Below are 27900 nucleotides of genomic sequence, written 5' to 3'. Positions count from 1 at the left end.
ACAAACGCCACCACAGACGAAGTCCCCACGGGCCCTTTCTCTATAAATACATAAATTCAATATTATTTCGTTATCTGCGGGAAAAAGCGCGCGCTAATTGTCAGCTGTCAAACGTCAATAAACAGATTATAAAAATAAACATGGCGATGACGCAGTTACGACTTACGACCTGTATGTTAAGAACAGAGATATTTACTCAAATGATAGAGCAACTATATTTTAGCCGACTACGGCAAAGCCAAAAGGATATGTTAAGAGTACTTTTCAAGAGCGTGTGAGCAAGCTATTGCTATCAACATTTACGGCTGGGACATTTTTAACAAACTATAGACCTTATCACCACACACACACCACACCACACACAACAGTTGGCCACAGTGATCCAAACAATTAATAGTCACTGATTGTTCCTCCCTGTGTTGGGGGCAATGCGCAGAGAAACTTTCAGCGTTTATAAAACACACACACACACACACACACACACACACACACACACACACACACACACACACACACACACACACACACACACACACACACACACACACACACACACACACACACACACACACACACACACACACACACACACACACACACACACACACACACACACACACACACACACACACACACACACACACGAATACAAACTTTCGCCTTTATAATATTAGTGTGAAGTGTGACGAAGGTCTGGTTCTCGCTGGCTCTCTCTCTATATAAAAATAAACGTCCTCGCCTATAATGACTCCTTCATCAACACCCAACTGAGGTTCCCTTATAATAATTGAGACAAGGAATAAGGCCAGAATTTTCAAAATTTCCAGGGAATCTATATACTTTAAAATAAATAAAATTAGATTGTCTGTCTGTAATTTCGAAATAACTACCGCATATTAAGGTCATATGGTTATTTCAACGATACCATAACTGAATCACACTTTTTCAAGTCTGTCTGTCTGTCTGTTTGAAAAGGCTAATCTTTGGAACGGCTGAACCGATTTTGACGGGATTTTCACAGACAAGTAGAGGATTGAGAACAACATAGGCTACTTTTTTAACCGACTTTCAAAAAGGGAGCTGTGTTTTTCTACCTATTTACACCGAAATCTCCGAGATTTCTGAACCGATTTGCGTCATTTCTTTTTTAATCGATAGAGGAACTTTGCAACATTGTTTCACAAAAAATTTGGATTCCAACTCCTCAATCCTGATGCTGCAGGGGATCTGACCAATCCACGCGGGCGAAGCTGCGGGCATCAGCTAGTACAGAATAAAGAGGATATTTTCGCCTAGCGGAGCCGCGGGCAGTCATTAGTTATTGATAATTGTATCCGCCAAAATAATCTAAACGAGGTCATCTGTGTTTAGCTTAACAAATTAATTTGTAAGTTTTAACAAGCGATTGGAAGTTTAGAAACCAATTTTAACTTGTAAAACGATTATGATAAAACAATTAAGTGAGTAGGTACTTAGCGTTTATTTTATTAGCATTTATTATAGACTAGCCGATACCCGAGACTTCGCCCGCGTGGATTTAGGTTTTTTATAAATCCCGTGGGAACTCTTTGATTTACCGGGATAAAAAGTAGCCTATGTCCGTCCCCGGGATGTAAACTAACTCTGTGACAACACTATCCTCTTTCACGCAATCCATCCACCTTTGCTTTGTTCTTCCTCTCCTCTTCTTAGGGTTCCGTACCTCAAAAGGAAAAACGGAATCCTTATAAGATCACTTTGTCGTCTGTCTGTCTGTCTGTTTGTCTGTCTGCCTGTTCGCTCTCCGTCCGTCCGTCCGTCCGTCTGTCGTGTCTGTCAAGAAAACCAATAGGGTATTTCCCGTTGACCTAGAATCATGAAAGGCAGGTAGGTAGGTCTTATAGCACAAGTACAGGAATAAATCTGACTCTGAACTAAGAAAAACTGTTGTCCTAACTATTCACTGTTGTCCTATCTATGAGTAATAAAAAGTGTAATTATATCTTTGGCGCTAGTTAGTAGATTATAAAGTGTTGTGCAGGTTCTACAAAGGAGAATAGACGCAAATCGTTTGATAGAGTTGGCTCGGGACCAACTTGCGTATCGCGTTTGATAATACGCCGCAGACGGGCGTTTTCACTGCCTATACCTAACGTCAAGCATTTCTATTTTTAACCGATTTCCAAAAAAGGAGGAGGTTCTCAATTCGTCGGGATTTTTTTTTTATGTATGTTCCCCGATTACTCAAAGACCCCTGGACCGATTTGGAAAATTTTTTTTTGATTGAAAGGGTTTACTGTGTAGTTGGTCGTGTTTTTGGTTTTTGAAGTCGGTTTTATTTTTCTTTTGATTTTTTTTTATAGTACTACAGAGCCGTAATAGCCTAGTGTTTAAGACGTCCGCTTCCTACTCGAGAGGTTGGGGGTTCGATTCCGGGAACTTAAACAATCACGGGTTATAAGCAACTAAATATTACGGATTTTTTCCTTTACTTGTGCTATAAGACCTACCTATCTGCCAAGTTTCATGATTCTAGATCAACGGGAAGTACCCTGTAGGTTTTCTTGACAGACACGACAGACAGATGGATAGACAGACAGACAGACACCAAAGTGATCCTAGAAGAGACAGTAAGAGTAAGTGACAGAGAGAGAGTGTTTTTAGAACGGTTTTGTTGACAGTATTTAGTAAACGTTAGTTGTCATCCCACTGCTGTCACCATATTTTTGTGTGAATGAAAGGCGTGTAATATAGTTTAGGCTAACATAGCCCAATAGCAAGCTGAAGTGGCAGTGGACAGGCCATGCCTGTCGTAGAGGTAATGTCCGTTGGAGCCGGAAAGTCCTTGAGTGGAGACCGCGTTTATGCAAGCGTAGTGTGGGACGCCCTCCAGCACGATGGACCGACGATATAAAGCGGCTGGCGGGAAGTGGCTGGATGAGGAAGGCTGAGGACCGGGTGTGGTGGCGCTCTTTAGGGAAGGCCTATGTCCAACAGTGGACGTCCACAGCCTGATGATGATGATGATGAAAGGTGTGTAGGATGACAACTAACGTTTATTGTTAAATACCCACAGCAAAACCGTTCTAATAACGCTCGTTTACTACTTACATTAAAAAAATTACGAACGCGAAATAAAAAACTCCTTGTAATTGAACTCTACGCTATTTAAATTTGGAACAGGAGACTTCTTGGCGGCCAACCAGACAGCTGTTGAGGTTACGTTTTATTATTTTTATCTGTGCGATTCATTCGCGAATATTGGTGGAAAAATTAATTTTATTTATAGTTCCAGCATAGGTGGGTAACATTAGAGACATGATTCGACAAAAACCGGCCAAGAGCGAGTCAGACTCGCGCACCGAGGGTTCCGTACTCGGGTAATTTTTCCGACATTTTGCACGATAAATCAAAACAATTACAAATGCATAAAAATAAATTAAAATCAGTTTTAGAATGTACAGGTAAAGCCCTTTTATATGAACCACTTGGTATAGTTATCTTATCTTTGTTGTATTATATATTCCTTTCAGCCAAATCCGTCTATAGTAGTTTTTGCGTGAAGGAGTGACAAATATACACACATACACACAAACTTTCGCCTTTGTAATATTAGTGTGATTGTTATAGCGGCAATGAAATACGTAAAATTTCCTACTCATACGGTTCAACCCGCTGACAGACGGACGGACGGACAGCGGAGGCTCAGTAACAGGGGTTGGCACCCCTCTAATATTGGTAAAAATTTTGCTCTTTCAAAAAAATCGTTGAAATAAATAAGAAATTACGGGCCCAAAATTTTGCAAATTAGTAGGAAATTTTTCCGCCGTAAGGTCGCCGGCCTATTGATGTTTTACAGGATGTAATAAAAGCCTCAATGGCTCAACGGTTAAGGAGCGGACTGAATTCCGAAAGGTCGGCGGTTCAAACTCCACCCACTATTGTCGTACCCACTCCTAGCACTTAAGCTTTACGCTTAATTGGAGGGGAAAGGAGAGTATTAGTCTTGATAATCATGGCTAATATTCCTTAAAAAAAAAATTGGTTGTCTGTAAAGTCGGTTTACTGACGATATTTGAACGTGACAACAAAGGCCGATTGTGCTTCTTTGTCGCTCGTTCCGCGCTCTCGCTTGCACTTCAAGCCTTACATGGAACGCCTCAGAGCGAGGTAACGCCGCATGAGTCATGTTTTTTCGTGCGTGCAGCCGGCTCTATCGAATTATAAAACGTTGTCACGTAAAAAAAACGGAGAGTGTGCACAGGAACTTTTCGATCTTGTCCCCCCTTCACCATTTTACCACCGAAACGCAAGACGTCGGGCGAGTTTCTATCCTTATGTCGTCGACATTCCATCTACACGCACGAAACGTTTTGCGTCATCATTCCTCATACGCATGGCTAAGGTTTGGAATACTCTTCCGCGATCTGTGTTTCCTACCAATTACAATCCGGGTATCTTTAAAACAAGAGTGAATAGGCACCTTCTAGGTAAACGCGTCCCATCTTAGACCACATCATCACTTTCCATCATGTGTGATTGTGGCAAACCTATAATGAATTAACAAGTGTAAATTAAAAATTTATAACACCCCCGACAAGTGAAGGTTGCAGTAACTAGAAAAGAGCTGATAACTTTCAAACGGCTGAACCGATTTTCTTGGATTATAGCTAAGAACACTCTCGATCAAGCCACCTTTTAAACAAAAAAAAACTAAATTGATTCATTAGTTTAGGCGCTAGGGTGCCACAGACAGATACACAGATACACACGTAAAACTTATAACACCCCTCTTTTTGGGTCAGGGGTTAAAAAAAGAGCCCCAAAATTGCGTTAGATTCTAAAAAATCCATCTCGAGCGATTCACAAATCAGTTTAGAACACATACCTAATCGATGCCAGATGTAAGCACTCATAGTTTAGATTATACGACGATACAGACGGACTGACAGATTGTTTGTGTGTACAACGCGAGATCAGTGGGATTCATTGATTCACAAACAAGCAACATTGAATTGTTTTAGCATTTTTTAGTGATATGAGTACTTACCAAGTTACCTATACTAAGTACCTAGTCGTATGTGTTTTTTAGACACAAATAGGTGATATACAGGGTGTTTGGTAATTAGTATATAATGACGACACGTACTTATGCTACTTTGATCTGATAAACACAATGCTAAAGTATAATGGCGAAATAAAATTGTAAAAATTTCCATACTAAATTAAAAAAAAAAAAATATGTCAAAGTTTTCATGACCCTAACATGCCCTAACTCACTGAGATCGTTGGCCATCTTTAGATAGGCCGAGGCCAACGATCTCAGTGAGTTAGGGCACATTGGGCCATGAAAACTTGGTCATATAAAAAAATTTAAAATTTTGTAATTTTATTTCGTCATTATATTTCAGCATTATGTTTATCAGATCAAAGTAGCATAAGTACGTTTCGTCATTATATACTAATTACCAAACACCCTGTAGATTTGAATAAAACCAAACTGACCTGTTGTTCGCGATTTTGTGTGGAGACTGAATTCGACTCTGTATGTGAAAATCAGGCTACATAGAGTATTTATTCATCCGAGGCTACATATTAGGTACTGAAACTTGTGTATAATTTCAGTTATATCCTGTACTTGAACAACAAATACAAAGAAAAATAAAACCGACTTCAAAAACCACAAGCACTAAAAAGTAAAATCGGGGAACATTGATAAAAAAAAAGAAAATTCCGACGAATTGAGAACATCCTCTTTTGTTTTTGAAAGTCGGTTAAAAATAGAAACGAAATTATTTCATTTTCAATGGGAATCAGAATTTTTGTCGTAACTTCACGATAACGTTGCAGTAATGTGTGAAATAAACGTTATTATTATTATTTACTAGCTAGAGGATGCCCGCGACTTCGTCCGCGTGGATTTAGGTTTTTAAAGATCCCGTGGGAACTGTTTGATTTTCCGGGATAAAATGCCTACGTCAATATAGGGACGCAATCTACATCGGTACCAAACATACAAATCAGTTAAGCGGATGGATTTTTAGAAATCCCGTGGGAACTCTTTGATTTTCCGGGATAAAAGTAGCCTATGTCCGTCCCTGGGATATAAGCTTACCCTGTACCAAACGTCAGAATCGGTTAAACTGTTGAGCCGTGAAAAGGTAGCAGACAGACAGACAAACAGACACACTTTCGCATTTATAATATTAGCATGGATATCGTAGCCATACGTAGATACAACCTAAGAGCGTCTCGAATCTCGATATATTACAGAAGTGGATTAACTGACGGCCTGACAGAATAATCCCTGCGTATATATATTTAATTTAACATCCGCCAATTCACTGAGGATTTATATCTCTACTAAACTTATATGTTACAGCTAATATGCGAAAACTAGTTGGATTGCAGGTTTTCCGTTAAGGTACACTACACGGGTCTGCCCGCGAAATTTAAATTTAATTTGGTTTTTCGCAATTTGTTAACTAATACGACAAAGTAGGCTTATGGCAATTTAATTGCGCCAATGTCAGTATCATCTCCACAGGTTTATATAAAAATCATTACTTGAAAATGTCTAGTTTAAGAAATAAAAAAATTTCAAAAGAAAAATAAAACCGACTTCAAAAACCAAAAACACTAAAAAGTAGAAAATAATTTTAGTGTTTTTGGTTTTTGAAGTCGGTTTTATTTTTCTTTTGAAAATTTTTCATTTCACAATTTTTAGTGGCCCCACTGTACTATAATATGCTATGCCCAGTTAAAACCCTAATGTTTACTAAGCTATTACAGTGATCGCGAGCAATTTGCTCTTATCCATTGAGGACTGTTCTCCATCTCCGAAGATATTCATCAGATCTTCACCAAATTTATATGGGACCACCTGCACAGTATACCCTTTCAAACAAAAAAAATAATTTCCAAATCGGTCCAGGGGTCTTTGAGTAATCGGGGAACATACATAAAAAAAAAAAATAAAAAAAAAAAAAAAGATCCCGGCGAATTGAGAACCTCCTCCTTTTTTGGAAGTCGGTTAATTAGTCAGAGTATCGACTAATTTGTGAGTAACTCACGTCAAACTCATTATTTTGTCTTGTACCTATGTCCAACCGTGGACGTCTATCGGTTGACGAAGACCTAAAAAGAGTGAATACCTGTTGTTGCTCAGTAGTTGGCCGGTGGTAGAATGATGATGATAAAGATTATGTATATCGTCTCCCCATCAAAAGTGGGGTGCTAGCTTTTTGTACGCGTTACATTATTCATTAAGAACATCAAAGAAATATTTTGTGTAGAAGATTAACCAATTTGTCATTATTATTAGAAGTCACCGTGAACCGTGATAGCATAGTCGTTAGGACGTCCGCTTTCTATTCGAGAGGTTAGGGGTTCGATCCCGGGCACGCACCACTAACTCTTCGGAGTTAAGGAAAACATCGTGAGGAAACCTGCTTGAGAGTTCTCCGTGTTTCCAAAGGTATGTAAAGTCTGCTAATCCATACTTGGCCAGCGTGGTCTACTACGGCCAAAATATTCTTCTATTCTGAGAGGAGACCCGTGCTCCGTAGTGAGCCGGCATTATTGGGTGAACATGATGATGATGATTAAGAGTCACGCACGATAGAGTCAAACGAAAGGTGAGAGTGAATTTTAGCGTTTTTATAAACCTGTAACACTGTTTTTACAATCTCATCCAATTTTGACATAGTGCATACATTCTGAGAAAGGACTTGCCATGTTTGCTCTATGTGACAACTGCTATGTTAAAAGTGCGATTTACCGTTATACTTTTGACATGACAGTTGGCACGTATAACAAATATTGCAAGTCCTTTCTCATACGTACTATACACGAATATGTAATGATATACTATCATCTTTTGTAACACACATTACGCAAATAAAGAATTTCTATTTCTATGAAATTTTGTCGTGCTAAATAAACTACTTGACCACGTGGTCAAAGACTTTGGCAGATGATAAGGTTACCTGTAGTGTATCTCCAGAGGAGAGATAAACCTTTTTGACCACACTACATTATTTATTAGGAAGATCAAAAAAATATTTTATACTAGCTGTGCCCGCGACTTCGTTCGCGTGGAATAGTGACCGCGCTTTATATAGCCACGGACGCTCAGGCGCCGTGATTCTTTAAATTGACATAACTTTTTTATTTATGAACCGATTGACATGAAATAAACACTAAATGTTAAGTGAAGCTTACTACAATATATTAGTGAAACCCGTATCTAAATCGAATAAGCCGTTTCTGATATTAGCGTGCACAAACACACAGACAAACAGACAAAAAAAACTTAAATACAATTTCGGGTTCGGCATCGATATAATAACAACCCCTGCTACTTTTTTTTATATATTTCCATTGTACAGACACCACTTTTCTACAATTTTATTATATGTAAAATATAAATAGAAAATCTACTTATCATCACATACTAGGTTATGCCTTCTTCACTGAGGATTTCCAAAAATTCAATCCGAATTTTCAAAAATACTCTACGTTAACAGCCAAAATTTAACATTTGCATTCATGCGCATGTCTCGCAAATATTGACATTTGACAATCCCACTATGAGTTTTGCGTTCGCGCTCTGCAATATTATGGACAAGAACATAAGTTCTTTACATATTGTAATGTGACAGATGTGAAGATGTGCCACGTGTCTATCTAAGCCTTAAACTACTTGACCAAGTGGTCTTATACTTTGGCAGAGGTTATGGTCACCTATAACGTCTCCCCATAGAGGGGACAGTGCTATGCCACGTTTCGTATGAATTTATGAGAAACATCAAATAGAAATATTTTATTTTGGAGAGCCCAACTTATCATCGTTATGTATTAGGGGTCATTGCGATGTGTTTATTTTTAGACTACCCTCATATTTCTGCTTCGAAAAATATGTTTAATAGGTGTTATTTTTCACGCTGAATTCTTTCAGTACATTTATTTTCATAAACATGAACATTGAACAATAGGGAATTCAAAAACTGAGTAATAACCGGCCAAGTGCGAGTTGGGTTTGCACCCGAGGGTTCTGTATCTTGGAGAGATACCTACGTGTAATTATTTTGTTGCTTTAATTACCTCTTGTCCATCATCAGTTCATTACTGAACGCTGTCTCCACCAGAATGAGAAGGTTTTAGAATCCTAAAAAAAAATTGTAGGTTTGGTTACGGAACCCTAAAAACTAGTGTAGAATTATTTTAACTTTTTAGGGTTCGGTAGTCGGTACCTCAAAGGAATAACGGAACATCATAGGATCACTTTGTTGTCTGCCTGTCTTTCTGTCTGTCTGTCTGTCAAGAAACCTATAGGGTACTTCCCGTTGACCTAGAATCATGAAATTTGGCAGGTAGGTAGGTCTCAGTGGCGTAACAATAGGGTGGCAGGGCTGGCAAATTGCCACGGGCCCCCGACCCAAGAGGGCCCCGGCCCAAGATGCCCCGAAATCCCAGACAAAGAGAAATTGTTTTCAAAATGCATGATAACTAGTTCTCGAATTTACAATCTATCAAAAATTTTGCGCTCGCTTCGCTCGCGCTTTTATATTGTATTAGATTACCGGAACTTCGTTCAAACCCCGTGGAAATTCTGATTTTTTGGGATAAAATACCTATACAAATTACAATGCAAGCTACCACTGAATAGTACCAAATTTTGCCCAAGAAGATAAGCCCTGAAAAGGTCGCTAATATTAATATAGATTTTTGTAAATACAATTAATAAAAATTTCGCTCTCGCTTTGCTCGCGCTTTTGTTGTATTAGTTGTTATTGTAGTACTTACCCGGAACTTTATCCGCATGGGTTAACATTAATAAATATCCCTAGAAACTCTTTATTTTTCATGAGAAAAGTTGAGTGAGGTGCTTTAAAACATAACATTTTTTATGGCTGAGCTCGTTCATCTCTCGCTTTTTTATCTGTATTAAACAAAATAAATTGCGCTCGCGCTCCTATATCTTGTTGTTTTCTATCTTGCTGTCAAATTGAAACGGCTGTCCTGGCTACGGCCTTGCCTATGGCCATTAGTGGGATATGTAGGTACAACGTGTAATTGAGTAGGTATGCTGAAACTCTCGAAGTTTATTAAAATTAAACTGAGTACAACGTGGCGATTTTTACTGATAGGGCCTCATTAAAAGAATTTGCCACGGGCCCTAGATGATATAGTTACGCCACTGGTAGGTCTTATAGCCTAAGTACAGGAATAAGTCTGAAAACCGTTAATTTGTGGTTACATCATTAAAAAAAAAATTAAAATGTGTTTCAATTTTCAAAATAAGATACCTATACCAAGTGGGGTAGGTATTATATGAAAGGGCTTTACCTGTACATCCTAAAACAGATTTTTATTTATTTTTATGTATAACTAGCCGATGCCCGCGACTTTGCCCGCGTGTATTTAGGTTTTTCGAAATCCCGTGAAAACTCTTTGATTTTCCGGGATAAAAAGTAGCCTTTGTGCTAATCCAGGATATTATCTATCTCCATTCCAAATTTCAGCCAAATCCATTCAGTAGTTATTGCGTGAAAGAGTAACAAACACACACATACAAACTTTCTCCTTTATAATATTAGTGTGAAGTGTGATAGTTTTTGATTTATCGAGCAAAATGTTGAAAAAAATACCCGAGTACGGAACCCTCAGTGCGCGAGTCTGACTCGCACTCGGCCGGTTTTTTTTAACACGGAAAACTAGTAATCCACCATATACCTACGTACTAACTTTACCTAGGTGCAGTAGATAGTACAAACTTTACCTATAGTACAAATTCGCGAACACGTTATGTAAGCAGCCATAAGGAACAATGTTTGTATGCTATTTATGATGGATGTATGTTTGTATGTTTGTATGTTATATTGTTTTTAATGTTCCCGGTGCTCGAGCAATGTGAATGGCGTAATAAGGTTATGAGTTACGGGAATACTGCCGCTGATACCGTCAGCAAAACAGCTAAACCCATACTAATATTATACGAAAATGTGTCTGTCTGACTGTCTGTTTGTTAGCTTTTCACGGCCCAGCAGTTAAACCGATTTTTATGTAGCTTACATCCCGGGGACATAGTCTACTTCTATCCCGGAAAATTGAAGAGTTCCCACGGGATTCTTATAGGCTCCTCCGTTCAATCGATTTATATGTGAAAGGTACAGACTACAGAGGTAGCTTGCGTCCCGGAAATTGAAATAGGCAAGTTTTCATCCCGGAAAAACAAAGAGTTCCGGCATCAGTTTTCCCCTCAAATTACAAGTGTACATTAAAAATTTATAACACTCCCGACAAGTGAAGGTTACAGTAACTAGAAAAGAGCTGATAACTTTCGAACGGCTGAACCTTCTTGAATTATAACTAAGAAAACTCTCGATCAAGACACCTTTCAAACAAAAATAAACGAAATTAAAATCTCTTGAATTATAGCTAAGAACACTCTCGATCAAGCCACCATTCTAACAAAAAACTAAATTAAAATCGGTTCATTAGTTTAGGAGCTACGATGCCACAGACAGATAGATATACAGATACACAGATACACACGTCAAACTTATAACACCCCTCTTTTTGGGTCGGGGGTTAAAAATGTATATTCAAGTCAAGAGTGAATAGGCATCTTCTAGGTAAGCGCGCTCCATCTTAGGCTTCATCATTACTTGCCAGCAGGTCTGATTGCAGTAAAGCGCTTGTCCATCATTTAAAAAAAAATAAACTCTTCATATTCTAAGAGGAGACCCGTTTTCAGCCCGCCGATGGATTCATGATGATGAGGTCAATATCGACATTCAAAGTCAAAGTCAAAATCAAAGTATTTTTTTAAGTCAAATTTGTATTTCTGCTATCCGTACATTCAGCTCGCCGATGTGTTGTTGATGATGATGGGTAAGTCAATATCAAAATTTAAAATCAAAGTAGAATTTAAGGAACCACATGTTTAATTTAAATGTGTAACTCTGTGGGCGGTACTATAGTAAATAAATAAATAAATAAAGTATTTTTTAAAGTCAAATTATTGTTTTTCTGCTGTCCGTACCCCAGATCAACGGCCCGTGGTGGTGCGCTATATTTATCCAGCGTATGGCCCATTGTAACTTCAGCTCGCGACCGTGTGTTTGTTAGCTGTTATCTCATAAACCACACTGGAAACACATTTTGAGAGGAGACCAGTTTTCAGCCCACCAATGGATTCATGATGATGATGATCAGTCAATATCAACATTCAAAGGCAAAGTCAAAATCAAAGTCATTTTATTTAAGTCAAAGTATTGTTTTTCTGCTATCCGTACACCAGATCAACGTCCCGTGGCGGCGCGCTATATTTATCCAGCGTATGGCTCATTGTAACTTCAGCTCGCGACCGTGTGTTAGTTCGCTGTTATCTCATAAACCACACTGGAAATACTTTACTACTCCGCACCTGGGAGGCGAACTATTTTTATGTTTTATTTATTACTAGAGAATGCCCGCGACTTCGTCCGCGTGGATGTAGGTTTTTGAAGATCCTGTGGGAACTGTTAGGTTTCGGGATAAAAAGTTGTCTATGTCAATAACATGGACGCAAGCTACCTCGGTACCAAACATACAAATCGGTTGAGCGGAGGGATCTTTAGGAATCCCGTGGGAACTCTTTGATTTTCCGGGATAAAAAGTAGCCTACGTCCGTCCCCGGGATGAAAGCTAACTCTGTGCCCGGTTAAACTGCTGACAGACAGACAGACACACTTTCTCATTTATAATATAAGAATACAGTAGGTATAGATGATTTAGGGGCTTTTATATCTATGTATCTACATGTCGAGAGAAATTTATTCTCTTTGATTGCGCGTTGATAAGGAAAAACCGCGAAAGCGTAACGATCTATTTTACGTATGGTACAAGCTACAAGCGATGATAGGCTAGTGATAAACACGTTAGCTCCTACATGAAAAGTCTGGGTTTCCATCCCGGGGACGCACCTCTAATTTTTAACCTCCCACCCAAAAAGAGGGGTGTTATAAGTTTGACGTGTGTGTCTGTGTATCTGTCTGTGGCATCGTAGCTCCTAAACTAATGAACCGATTTTGTTTTAGTTTTTTTTTTCTTTAAATGGTGGCTTAATCGAGAGTGTTCTTAGCTATAATCCAAGAAAATCGGTTCAGCCGTTTGAAAGTTATCAACTCTTTTCTATTAACTGTAACCTTCACTTGTCGGGGGTGTTATAAATTTTTGATTTACACTTGTTCAGAGTTACGAAGCAATTGAATAACACTTGCTTTAAAGGTGGGAAAAACGTGAGGAAAGTTATGGATTCAAAACCAAGTGCCAAATACCAGACCTGCGTTATTTTATAAAAGCTGAATTATCTTAAAAAATAAGGAAATAGTGGGTCGTCAAAATTGACAATTTTAGATCATTTTTGTAACGGGGGCTATCTCCATAACTAAACTAAGTTAGGAATATGAACTTTCGGTATATGATGTACCATATATACCTACTGTATTTAAACAATAAGTACTAAACACAACGACTTATAAAATAGTTTGTAAGCTGTGACAAAAATAAACGAACATGTTTTGGAGTTTTCTTTCACGGTTTCTAGCTTGAACAAGCAACATTTCATACACTCAAAATATGATATTCATAATTACGTACGGAACCTTAAAATAGCGAGAGCCGACTCGCACTTGGCCGGTTTTTTTTATAATTTCAAGGCTTGGGACCGAAATAAGTACGATCGGCAAAAAACCCGATAACTACTCATTACTTAGGCCAGACTCCCAGAGGCTTTGGAATTTCATATCGCTCCCGCCGCCCATAAAAGTAGATTGCTCAGATAAGACTGGCAGACCAACTGAAGGCGGCATTCTTTGGCGGCTTTATTGACCGCGAGACGAAAGTGACCTCGTGACATTTGTGTTATTGCATTCCTGAACCCCCAAAATGGAGGGGGGTCTCGAATAAATCGAGAATAATTTGTCATCATAGTTTGACTGCTTTAGCGCACCCCTGACAGTTAGTCAACACAAACGAACTGATCTGGTTACGTATTACTACTACCGGTACACCGGCCTGTCCGCACACGATTTGCTTGTGTGGGTATTGCTAGGGCTGAGATCTGAGTGAAGCGAGCCCAGTGGAACAAGGACAACGCTATACATGCCAACATCAGTTCTTTTCACTCCCGCCGCCCATAAAAGTAGATAAGACTCGAAGACTAACTGAAGGCGGCATTTTTTGGCGGCTTTATTGACCGCGAGACGAAAGTGACCTCGTGACATTTGTGTTATTGCATTCCTGAACCCCCAAAATGGAGGGGGGTCTCGAATAAATCGAGAATAATTAGTCATCGTAGTTTGACTGCTTTAGCGCACCCCTGACAGTTAGTCAACACAAACGAACTGATCTAGTTACGTATTACTACTACCGGGACACCGGTCTGTCTGCACACGATTTGTGTGTGCGGATAACGGTATAATAGGACTGATGGTAGGGCTGAGATCTGAGCGCAGCGAATTCAGTGGGACAAGAACAACGCCATACGTGCTAACATCAGCTCTTTTCTCTCCCGTCACACATAAAAGTAGATTGCGTAGATAAAACAGACAGACAGACAACAAAGTGATCCTATAAGGGTTCCGTTTTTCCTTTTGAGGTACGCAAACCTTAAAAAAAGGTCTTTAATTTCAGGTCGCCCCTAGTTAGCCTAATATTTGACAGATGTGGATTCAGGGTCAAACTGAGTTTCCTTACTCTGGTTCACTTTGCTAATAGGCACTGGTAATCGATCAAGGTCAGAGGTGTTTTTACGTGGAGCAAATTGACCTGCATTCACTTCACTTGCCGGGGGTGTTATAAATGTTTAATTTACACTTGTCGTTACCCATGAAGTAAGGTGAAATCTGAAATCCACATCATACCTTTATACCAACAACGTGTTTCATAAATCGTACCTAGGTATAATAAAACCGGCTAAGTGCGAGTCAGACTCCCGCACTTAGGGTTCCGTATTCGTCGTATTTTTTGACATTTTGCACGATAAATCAAAAATTATTGTGCATAAAAATAAATAAAAATCTGTTTTAGAATGTAGTAGGTACAGGTAAAAAAACCCTTTCATATGATACCCCACTTGGTTTAGTTACTATTTCATTGGTGTGTTACAAATAAAAGATGGATGCTCTTGGATTTGATTTTATTTCCATTCATTTTATTTCCATTCACACGACACAGACAGACATTGTATCAAGACAGCGATAGGTGACAAGTGTGTGACAAGTGACAGATGACATTAGGATATTACACAGACTAATATCACAGACTAATACAATACCGTAACATCTCCCTTTTTTTTTTTTTTTTACACTTTAGGTACTAACTGTTAACAATTTTATTATTATGACAACGACAGATTTTTTATATTTTATAAACACAAGTATATACATAGTACAAGTACAACATTATTTTTTATAACACCACAAGAAAATCACTTATGACTATCCAGGCTGCATGGTTTACAACCTTTGCCTTTCTCGATACATTGACAGACTACTACTAAAATTGACATTTGTTTTTTGAACCTTTACCTTTCCTGAAAAATAATTTAAATACTAACATTTTGTTTACATCTTTAAATAATTGAAATACTAACAAACTTACTAACAAATAACAATTTCATTTTGTTTACATCTTTATAGGTATACTGACTGTGTTGTGTGCTGTGGAAAATGATATTATGTGTGTACTGACTGTTTAATGATAAACTGACGGTTTCTCCTGAACTGTCCTAGTTCACTATTTATTAGATAACTTCTAGGTTCAGGACCTATCTGGATAATAACTCCAGGAACCCATTTTTTGTGTTCAGGTTTGTGTTTAAATAAGATTTTATCACCTACATGTAATGGTTTAAGCATTTTTGTATGTTTATTATAATAAAATTTTGTGTATGACTTTTGTTTTTCATTTAATTTCTTTATTTTATTCATATCACAAAGCTTAGGTAGCAAGTTTTCTTTTCCAGTAGGAACTACTGTACGCAGTTGTCTAGACATACATAACTCTGCTGGTGAATATTGACTTTGTTTAGGGGTATTTCTGTACAAAAGTAATGCTAAATACATATCAGATTTGTCTGTTTTACACTTAATTAACATATTTTTTATAGTTCCAATAGTCCTTTCAACTAAACCATTTGACCTACTTAAGTATGGACTAGAAGTTATGTGTTCTATGTCCCATTCTTGAGTGAATAACTTAAACTCTTTGCTATTAAACGGGGGGCCATTGTCTGTTATTGCAATCCTGCAAATTCCATGACGGGCCAATATTGACTTTAAATGTGTAATTACTTGGCTAGCTGAATAGCCTGATGTTAACTTGGCAAGTTCTATATACTTTGAATAATAGTCAACTACCATTAAGTATTTAGTTCGTTCAAATTCAAAAATATCTATACCAATTTTGTACCATGGTATGTTTTCATACTCATGTTGCATAATTGGTTCTTTACTATTATTTCGACGGTAAGATAGACAAATGTTACATTGACCTATATATTTTTCTATGTCATTTTGCATATTTGGCCAAAAGACTGTAGTTTTTGCTAGACGGATTGAGCTGTTTATACCTTGATGGGCAGAATGAATTAGTTTTAATATATACTCTCTCATTGACTCTGGGATTATAATGCAGTTAGATTTGAAGACAACGTTATCAATGACATATATTTGATCTTTGAGACTATAATAAGATTTGACTGACTGACTAACTGAACGCTTATGTTCAGGCCATCCGTTGTGACAATATTGAATTATTTGACTTAATGTTTGATCTTGGACTGTAGACTCTTGAATTTCTTTTAATTTCTCTGGACTGACTGACAAATTAGACATTATTATATTAACATGTAAATCTATATCTTGATCAACTTCTGACAAACAAGTTTCACTTAATGCTGCTCTAGACAAAGTATCTGCAATATATAAGTAACGACCAGGCTTGTATACAACAGTTAGATCATACGGCTGCAATCTAAGCATGATTCTTTGCAATCTTGGGGGAATGTCATATAGAGCTTTTTTGAAAAGAGTTATGAGAGGTTTGTGGTCTGTCTCCACTGTTATGTTATGACCATATATGTATTGGTGGTACTTAGTACAACCAAAGAGGACAGCTAGTAGTTCTTTCTCTATCTGCGAGTAGGACTGTTGTATTTTACTTAGAGAAGCAGATGAATATGCAATGGGTTGCTTGTCATGGGATAACACTGCACCCATGGCATCCTTCGATGCGTCTACAGATAAAATTATTTCCTTTTTAGGGTCATAGTATGTTAAGACAGGTGTTGAACAAATAACTTTTTTAATATTATTAAATTGAGACTCATGGTGCTCTGACCAATACCATTCAGTATTTTTTGATAAAAGTGCTCGCAAATGACTTATTTGCTGTGACAAATTTTTAATAAATGGACTAAGATAATTGACCATACCTAGGAATCTTTGAAGATCTGTTATATTTTTAGGACTTGGCATGTTACAAATAGCTTTTACTCTAGACTTATCAACTTGTACACCTTCTTTACTAAATATATGACCTAAATATTTGACTTCTTTTTGACAAAACACAGACTTTTCTTTGTTAAATTTTACATTAATTTGACGTGCTCTTTCTAAGACTTTTTGTAACCGTTGATTATGCTCTTCTACAGTTCTACCATAAATAAGAAAATCATCCATCATAATTTTAACACCTTCAATATCACCAAATCTTTTTATCATTTCTCTATGAAATATTTCTGGAGCTGCATTAATACCAAAGGGTAACCTAGTGAATCTATATCGTCCAAAAGGTGTAATAAATGTACAGAGCTTAGAAGAAGCTTCTGACAACTTGAGCATCCAATAGCCTTTATTGGCATCTAATGTTGAAAAATACTGAGCTCCAGCAAGACTAGATTTAATTTCATCTAAGGTTGGAAATTGGAAATGTGATCTTAAAATTGACTGATTTAGCTTTCTAGGATCAATGCACAGACGTAATTTACCATTCTTTTTTGAGGTTAAGACTAGAGCGCTTACCCATTCAGTAGGCTCTTCAACTCGTTGTATGACTCCACTTTTTTCCATAGATTCTAGCTCTTGTTTTAGTGGTTGATGAAGACGGAATGGAACCCTTCTGCATGCCTCTATAGATGGAGTTGCATTAGGCTTCAAGGTTAGTTCGCATTGAAAATCTGTTAGACAACCTAAACCTTCAAACAAGTCCTTATTTGTATCAACTATATCTTGACATGTTAAATTCTGGAAAGAAACACTATTAATTTTTCTTATTAAATTTAAAGTTTTACAGGTATCCCTACCTATAATATTTTGACTTTTCATGTCGACAATATGAAAGTTAACTGTATATGACTTATTTTTATGAATCACTGACAAATTGCATTGACCTACCAGAGGGATAATTTCTCCACTGTATGTAGAAAGTGTGTTCTTACTTTTGTGTATGTTGGAAAGTGGCAGATTTAATGAGTTGTATGTGTGAATGGATAGAATATTTGTGTCTGCTCCAGTGTCTAATAAAAAATTTACCTGTATTTGGTTTATACATAGATCAATATTCCAAGGTTTTGACAAATTAGACTTATCATCCTGTATACAGTAGACAGAACCAACATAAAACAAAGATTCATTATTTACAGACTGATTTTCACAATTGACTACTTTTACTTGATGTGAACGGCAAAACTGAGCGAAATGATTGGACTTATTACACTTTCTGCACTTGACACCTTGAGCTGGGCACTTGAATCTATGTACCTGACCGCACCGACCACATGATGTATTCCTCTGACTTGACGTTGATGGTGTGCGTTGACGTGTTTGCTGTGACTGGTGTCTGGACCTGTTTCTATGGGAAGAGTCTCTGCGACTTGGTGATCTTGACACGCGTCCTATGAAATGTAATGATGCGTCTTCCAATGCTTTTGCTTGTTGTTTAGTAGACTCACAGCGCTTGGCTATGTTTATTGCCTCCTCTAGGGTGTTCGGTTTTTCAATTAGAATCCTTTCTTTATAGTAAGTGTTGTTGCAGTTCCAGCTAAATATGTCTCTGAGCAAGCTTTCACGTATGTCACCAAATTCACAAGTGTGACTTAAATTTTTTAGATCCGTGACATAGGTGTCTATAGATTCATTTGGTAGTTGTTTCCTGCTAAATAATTTATGCCTTTCTACCGTGACGTTTATTTTCGGAGTGAAATACTGTGTAAATTTGTTACAGAGATCGCCAAAACTAACTTTTTCGATATCTAGGTCAAATGAGTAAAAAATTTCCAGACAATCTGATCCGATGAATTGCAAGAGAATGGCTGTTTTACGTGCATCTTCGGCTTCATCTAAATTATTTGCCTTTAAATAGACTTTCAGTCGTGTGAGCCATTTTTTCCATAACAATGGGACGTTGTTACCTTCAACGATGAACGGCGGCAGGGTCATGCCTACTGGCAATGGCGTCATGGCGTGGCTGGTTGACGACTCGCTGTGACCTAGTGGTCTTCTAGGCTTTGTGTTCACAAAATCTTCGTCCTGCATTGTTTTTCTTTATTGTGATCCCACTTCTGACACCATATTTCATTGGTGTGTTACAAATAAAAGATGGATGCTCTTGGATTTGATTTTATTTCCATTCATTTTATTTCCATTCACACGACACAGACAGACATTGTATCAAGACAGCGATAGGTGACAAGTGTGTGACAAGTGACAGATGACATTAGGATATTACACAGACTAATATCACAGACTAATACAATACCGTAACAGTTACCTTACTTTGAAAATCACACTAATATTATAAAGGCGAAAGTTTGTATGTGTGTGTGTGTGTGTGTGTGTGTGTGTGTGTGTGTGTGTGTGTGTGTGTGTGTGTGTGTGTGTGTGTGTGTGTGTGTATGTTTGTTACTCTTTCACGCAATAACTACCGAATGGATTTGGCTGAAATTCGGAATGGAGATAGATAATATCCTGGATTAGTACATAGGCTACTTTTTATCCCAGAAAATCAAAGAGTTCCTACGGGATTTTAAAAAACTGAAATCCACGCGGGCGAAGCCGCGGGCATCTTCTAGTAGATAATAATAATTATTTGCTCATGAATACATTTTAATTTTTTTCTTTGTGATGTAACCACAAATTCAGGGTTTGCGGTTTTTTCTTTATTTGTGCTATAAGAACTATCTACCTGCCTTCTAGGTCAACGGGAAGTACCCTATAGGTTTTCTTTACAGACACGACAGACGGACAGACAGACAGACAACAAACTGACCCTATAAGGGTTCCGTTTTTCCTTTTTAGGTACGGAACCCTAATAACGATAAGTTAGGTAAGTAGTATCACAGTTTAACGATCTGTAGTCTATACTTAATATTATAAAGAGGAAACCTTTGTATTTTTGAATTTTTGTATTTTTGTATTTTTGTATGTTTGTATTGAATAGGCTCAAAAACTACTGGACCGATTTCAAAATTTCTTTTACCATTACTTAGAGGGATTCTTCCGAATCCGTATAGGCTATATTTTATCCCGGAAAATAGATAGGATTTTTCGTGGTAGTGAAAATTGTGGAGTAAGGCGTCGAAAAAACTGCCGTACGTTAACGATTCTCGCGAACGCTGCCTAAATGGTTAGAGATGTATGGTTGACTTCTATAGAAAAGTTGTAGAACTCTATAATGCCTACAAAAAAGTCCGCGATAGTATAAACCAAACATTTATATTTTAGCCATTATAACCACTTTTCCATAGAATAAAAGTAATTCACCCGTGCGAAGCCGGGGCGAGTCGCTAGTACCAAATAAAAAGCGCCATAGATTCCTTCGTTGTCTCTGGTATGTGCTTGAAAAAACGTTCAAAGTAATGGACCTTCGAGTTCACGGAATAGTTCATTTCCGCGATCGATCGATATAGGCGAGATGTGTGAGGTCTCATAATCCACATTTAGCCAACGAGGTGGATTAGGGCCTAAACCTTTCTTATTCTGAGAGAAGATTGTATTAGGTATATTATATCTATCAAAGATTTGTTTGTATGTATATCAAATCTTTGAAAAGAGCAACCGCCGAGTTTATTGCAGGTTCTTCTCAGTAGGAAAGATATTCCAAACCAGTGGTAGACGCTCTTGACGATTCAAAAGTACTTACTTGTGGAAGTTTCATTGAATAAAAATATTCTGAATTTCGAATTTTGAGAAAACCCTGAACAGAACAGTGTTTGAGTTTTTTTTTAATAATATAAAAATTAAATTAAAAATTTAAATAACCCCCGACACATAAACCTCTAAAAAGTAAAAAAATAATAGGTAAATATGTATGGGCCCTTTAAGAATAGTATAAATAGTAAAGTTTTATCCAAGCGCTCGTTGCGCCAGGGGACCGCTACCTATCATAAACTATGAAAGTCATCTGTTGTAGAAAGAATAGTCTTTAGCGGTCCCCCGACGCAACGAACGCTTGGATAAAAACTTTACTATTTATACTATTCTTAAAGGGCCCATACATATTTACCTATTATTTTTTTACTTTTTAGAGGTTTATGTGTCGGGGGTTATTTAAATTTTTAATTTAATTTTTATTTCATGCTTTTTAAACTTTATTCATAAATTACCGTTTATTTGTGCCATTCTAAAACCCAATTTCTATAATAATATAAATCCAATAAGGCAGCTAATATCTCTTCAAAAGTAACATCAATGTTATGTTAATCATACGTTCCATGAAATATTTTTGACCGAACATAAATCAAGAATTATCTGAATGACTCACATAGTTTAACACGACCAAAACGAAATATCTGTTTCTAACATGTCGTTGCTTTAAAAATGTACCCATTTTAGTCGTATAATAGTTCGCTTTTCAAGATATACCTACGATTAAATTGAAATCGACTTTCACCCGATGAAATAAGGAATAAATTGGCTCGTATTTCATTTTGTTTGTTATTGCATGTCAAATTTTTATTTGACATAACTTTCAAAAACCGGTCAAGTGCGAGTCTGCCTCACACATGAAGAGTTCCGTACAAGTTTTTTTTTTATGTAATGACAATTCAGTTGTCGGATTTTTCTCTTTACTTGGGCCACAGAAGTAGAGTGCTTGGGCTATTAGATATTGCTACCTGCCTTTCATGATTCTACGTAAACGGGAAGTACCCAATTTATAAATTTTGATTCTCTTGAAAGATGACACACAGACAGACAACGAAGTGGTGAAGGAAAACACCGTCAGGAAACCTGCATGCTTGAGAGTTGGCCATAATGCTCCCTCAAAGGTGCGTGAGGTCTGCCAATACGTGCTTGGCCAGTGTGGTAGCTTCTCATTCTGAGAGGAGACTTGAGCTCAGTAGTGAGCCGGCGATAGGTTGATCCTGATGATGATGAATTTTAAACGTATTTTGTCAAAGTAAATAAGCTGAGTTCAAGCAGACGAAATATAAAGAAGGTGCGCCTAATGCATCATCCAAACCTGCGCGACAAAGCGACTACGATGCGGGAACCTCAGCCGCGCGGAGGGTCATCGCCTCCTACGATATTTAATGGTGCCATGCACACCTACGCGACTACAACAGTCGAGGCTACATCTTTTTTTTTCTACAGATACCTACTGAACCCTAAAAATAGTTTGACTATGGTTTGGGTTTGGGTTGATTGTTCGTGGCCTTTGGTTGACTGTTGGATATTATAATTGAATTGATGTTTTCTCGTTTAACTGTGATTATAATATTTTATAAATTAGAAACTCCGCGCCTACGATCCAAAGTATCGGAGTTTTCTAAAACATTATTTTCAAATAAATAATTATGTATCTAGGCAACGTCCATCTTGACAACTTGACATTTGCCAATTGACATAATATTAGGCTAAGTTCATATGGCCGCGCGGTACCGCGCGGAACTACGAACCGCGCGGCACAAGATCAATATAAACGATAATTATCGTCTACATTACCGCGCGGTACCGCACGCCAACGCGCGGCGCGCTCTGACCCGCGCGCAAGATCTAGAACCGCGCGCTGCCGCGCGGCACAAGTATTTCAAACCTGTATCGACCTGTTCAGTTGATCCGCGCGCCTTGAGACGGAAAGACACATAGATCGATGCAATGAGTACCGAAGATGACATTGTGCCTATCGATTTGCTTATCGACGAAATCGAAAAAAGAGATGCGATTTGGAATCTTAACTCTAAGGATTATTCAAATAAAATATTAAAAAGAAGGTCTTGGGAAGAACTAGTTTTAATTTTTTGCAAAAATGATGATTCCGAAGAAAAAAAGAAAAATTTGGGTAAGTTTTTTTTTAATTAGTTTTATTTATTTAAAATAAGTTTTATAAAATCATAGGTAGGTACCTATTACACCATTTTATCTTGCCAATCTAATTTACCTTCAGTAACAAAATAATTTGTGAATTTAGTTCGAATATTATCTACTTCATGGATTGCTCGTCCACTGTTAGTTGGATTCACATTAGGTAATGGCGCTGGATTGATCATATCATCCTGATTTATACCATCTCTCATCCTTACCAAGTTATGTAAAACACAAATAGCTTTGACGATATCAACAGCAAAATCTATCTTCACGTCTATTGGCCGGTGTAAGATACGCCACTTGTTACACATTATGCCAAATGTACATTCGACATACCTTCGTGCTAAAGAAAGGCGGTAGTTAAATATATTTTTTTCTTTTGACAACATTTTACCACCATAGGGTCTCATCAAATTTTTAGTCATAGCGAAAGCCTCGTCAGCTACAATTACGTATGGTAGTTTAAATGCATCGCTCTCATTATTTGTGATAGATCTAGGCTCTGGTAAGTTCAACGAATTTTCTGAGAGTTTTTTGAATAATGACGTTTCCTTGAAAACACCCGAATCACTGTCTTTTCCGTAAGCTCCAACGTCTATCCATATGAAGCAATAGTTAGCATCACATAAAGCCATTAAAACTAATGAGAAAAAGTGTTTGTAATTGTAATACATTGATCCTGATTCTGGTGGCTGTATTAAACGAACGTGTTTGCCGTCCAACGCTCCAACACAATTTGGAAAATATGCTTTATTTTCAAATTGTATAGATATTTGTGTCCAGATTTCTTTTGTTGGTGGACTCATGACCAAAGTTTTTAAATTTCTCCATAAAACTTGGCACACTTGCTTAATTATACCCGATATCGTAGACTTGCCAATTTTATAACCATATTGTAACTCTGCAAATGAAGAACCAGTTGCTAGGTACCTGTAACATAATAGTTATTTAAGATACACGTGCATAAAGTAGATCTTTACCGAATAAGTGCTACAGTGAAAACACAAGCATAGCGAGTGTTTACAGTGTGGCACGCGAGCATAAAGTGCATATGCTCACGTGCCACGATAAATATTCCATTTCTATTCCTACTCCTATTCCTCGTCAAATTCCTATTCCCATACCTATTCCTACCCCTACTTACTCCTATGCCTACTCCTATTCCTATTCCTAATTCTATGTCTATGTCTATTTCTTTTAAGTAAATCTTTACTGAATAAGTGCTACAAAGAAAACACATTCATAGCGAGTGTTTACAGTGTGGCACGTGAGCATAAAGTGCACAAAGTACAATTTGCATAAAGTAGGTCATAAGGACTCTTTATGCACCCGTATCGTACAACATTTTTCAATAGTTTTGCAATGAAAACTAATAATTAATTATTTACTTTCTAGGATCGATTTTGCAAAAAAAATGGAAAAATTTACGAGATGCCTATGTAAAAGAACTTAAGAAAACAAAACATTTGAAGTCCGGTTCCTCAGCATCAACACCATCTTCATTTGCGTATTTCCAAAGATTGTCATTTCTTAAACAAGTTGTCCAGAAACGAAAAACTGACAACAGCCTTGATGTTGCGGAAGTTACAGAGAATCCTGATTTGGATAGTGCAGTTAACAGCAGCGGCGTTCAAGCTTCAACAGAAAATGTGCTCCGGAAAAAATTCAAACTTCACCCTGCCGATGAACATTTTGCAAATCTTTTACAACAAAGCATAAATACTCGAAATAATAATGCAGCAGAAAAGAAAGATGACGATGAAGATAAATTATTTTGTCTTTCATTGGTTAGGGAAATAAAAAAAGTTCCTGAAAACCGGCGTTTAAAACTGAAAATTGAAATTTATAATTTATTAGAACGATACCAAGCTACACGAGCACAGCCACTTGAAGATTTTAACTACCCGTCTACTTCATATAGCTCACAACGACCACCCAGAAACTATCATGCTTCATTTCAAAGTTCTCAATATAGCAACCCAATGCAGTACTCTGATAGAGAATCAACACAATATGGCTATACAACTAGTTCATACACTTCACCTCCCACAAGTTCATCGCAAGTAACATCACCCCCGGGTGATGTTACTTGTGACCCGTCATACGAAGATTCTCAAGAATTAGATCTGTTCAATTAAACTAAAAGTTAATTTGCCAAGAAGCCTCGCTCATAATTTCTTATTTTTTATAATTTTTACTGTGATTATGATTAATAAACAGTTAACTTACCGCAATGTTACAATGAGTTTTTCTTTTGGTGATATGCAATATCTTACAGCATTTTCACTGGATTTTAAATCATTTTCAATGAAATCGTATAAAAAATCAAAGGTTGCAACTGACATACGGAAATAATTAAAAAATTTTTCTTCATGTAACCTCAACTCAGGGTATAAGGTGACAAACAGGCTTGAAGAAAGTCTGTCACTTAATATTGGATGCACCCAGTATCGCCTTTGTCGTCTTCTGCGACGTCTCAGTCTTCTATATAAAATCCACAAGCAAATTGCCTCCTCCACGTCCATTGTATATCAATGTTAATGCCAGACTGGCGCTCGTATATACCCTGTCATGTGAACTCTAACATCGCGCGGCGGCGCGCGGTGCCGCGCGGCCATATGAACTTAGCCTTATGAACCTCTGTTACAATAGTGAAAGATCCCAGGGCCACCAGCCGTGTCACGTATTTTCTGACGAACGAAATGTGGACGATTGAGTAGTGTTACTATGTACTAAGAACGCATGCCTACAGACCTGCTAGCTTGCTTAGACGGCCAATTTTCAGGTATCAGGTAATCAAGGTACATAAAAACATTACTTACCTCACGTAAATTCTCCAATTTTTTTAATTTTTAGCAGATTTTTTTTAATATTAATAATTAATTGACATAAGTAAACTATAAGAGAGTGAGAGAGAAGTCAATATATCCTAATACATGTCTTACTGAGTCTCATGCGCGTAGATAATGATGCCCTCGCGTTCAAACCCACAGAGGCGTTAAAATTGAATTTAGGGGATGATTGGCCCTCTGGATCGGTCGGTCTTCTTGTAAAAGGTTTTAAAATAGTTGTCTGGTGGACATATATAAAAATGGAGCGTCAGAATTTACGTGCAGTTAAGTTATTACTTATTTTGGGAGCTTTAAAGCGTCTGCAAAGCAATACGGCCGACGCGGGAAGTGTCTGGGAGTATTGGCGACATATTTTTAAGGATATTGCCTAAAATATACGTAAAAATCAGTTTGGAGAATTTACGTGAGGTAAGTAATGGTTTTATGTACCTTGATTATCAGATACCTGAAAATTGGCCGTCTAAGCAAGCTAGCACGTAGGCTAGGCTTGCTTTCTTAGTACTTACTAACACTACTCAATCGTACATATTTCCTGTGTCAGAAAATACGTAACCTCTGGTGGTCCTGGGATAAAAGTAATAAGAAAACCAGAAAAGAGCTGATAACTTCCAAACGGCTGAACCAATTTTTTTGGATTATAGCTAAGAACACTCTCGATCAAGCCACCTTTCAAACAAAAAAAACTAAATTAAAATCGGTTCATTCGTTTAGGCGCTACGAGGCCACAGACAGATACACAGATACACAGATACACAGATACACACGTCAAACTTATAACACCCCTCTTTTTGGGTCGGGGGTTAAAAATAGCGAGGAAACATGCAGATGGATCACTTGATGTTAAGTGATTGCCGCCGCCCATTTACAGCACCAGAGGTACCGCCGATGCTTTGCCGGCCTTTCAGGAATTTCTTTTCAGGTTTAAATAAAGATGACATAAGAGTTAAGACCCGTATTATGTTACGTAGCCTCCTTAATGACTTAATTTCTTTTCAAATTTTCCGACCCCTTATATTCCTACGCCCTTTGAAGGTCCAATAACGCGCATTCATCGTTCAAAAGGGGGTAGATATTATACTTTCCTTCCTATATAAGCAATGCCAGCCTCTTTCCCAGTTTCCACCCCGTAACGTTAAGATATTATGAAAAATTCAATAAATCTTCGGTAGGTAATTATCTAGGAACTGCCAGTCACGCAATTTTACTCGACTACGGATAATGGAATGAAATTAGTAGTCTATGTTTGTGTGTATACCTAATCATTTTTTACCAGCCTTTCATGATTCTAGGTCACATGAAGTACCCTATAAGTTTTCTTGACAGACACGACAGACGGACAGACGGACAACGAACTGATCCTATAAGGGTTCCTTTTTCCTTTTGAGGTACGGAACCCGAAAAGATAGTTTTGGCAAGGACCTATAATCTCCAATCTCGAGTGTCAGGAACATAAAGACGGATGAGTCGTTAATGTCAACACCGAATCTCTCAAACCCCGAAGGAGCGCGACAGCACTTTAACAGTTCACTCTGGCATTATCTAATGGACGCATGACCTCGTGACCTTTACAAAAAACCGGCCAAGTGCGAGTCAGACTCGCGCACTGAGGGTTCCGTACTCGGGTATTTTTTCCAACATTTTGCACGATAAATAAAAAACTATAAAAATAAATAAAAATCTGTTTTAGAATGTACAGGTAAAGTCCTTTCATA

The 27900-nt window shown here is 37.6% G+C and overlaps 3 protein-coding genes across 3 annotated transcripts in view; 2 read left to right on the top strand and 1 right to left on the bottom strand.

The window, feature by feature from the left end:
• The window catches only part of LOC123878970 (diacylglycerol kinase 1), an 84378-nt gene that overhangs the window by 14876 nt on the left and 41602 nt on the right, over window positions 1–27900 (top strand). The gene's annotated exons all lie outside the window — the stretch shown is intronic.
• On the top strand, window positions 22884–25569 carry LOC123878972. Its single transcript, XM_045926377.1, has 2 exons — window positions 22884–23310; window positions 24732–25569. The coding sequence occupies exons 1-2, from the start codon at window positions 23127–23129 to the stop codon at window positions 25472–25474; spliced, it is 927 nt and encodes a 308-aa protein (XP_045782333.1). The 5' UTR covers window positions 22884–23126; the 3' UTR covers window positions 25475–25569.
• On the bottom strand, window positions 23312–25861 carry LOC123878971 (protein ALP1-like). The gene is made up of 2 exons (XM_045926375.1): window positions 25566–25861; window positions 23312–24266 (listed from the first exon to the last, which is right to left on the bottom strand). The coding sequence occupies exons 1-2, from the start codon at window positions 25859–25861 to the stop codon at window positions 23378–23380; spliced, it is 1185 nt and encodes a 394-aa protein (XP_045782331.1). The 3' UTR covers window positions 23312–23377.

This window comes from Maniola jurtina, chromosome 27 (genome assembly GCF_905333055.1).
Source record: "Maniola jurtina chromosome 27, ilManJurt1.1, whole genome shotgun sequence".
Lineage (NCBI taxonomy): Eukaryota > Metazoa > Arthropoda > Insecta > Lepidoptera > Nymphalidae > Maniola > Maniola jurtina.
The sequence above is the reverse complement of the archived record's forward strand: the minus strand, read 5'-3'. Positions and strand labels throughout refer to the sequence as shown.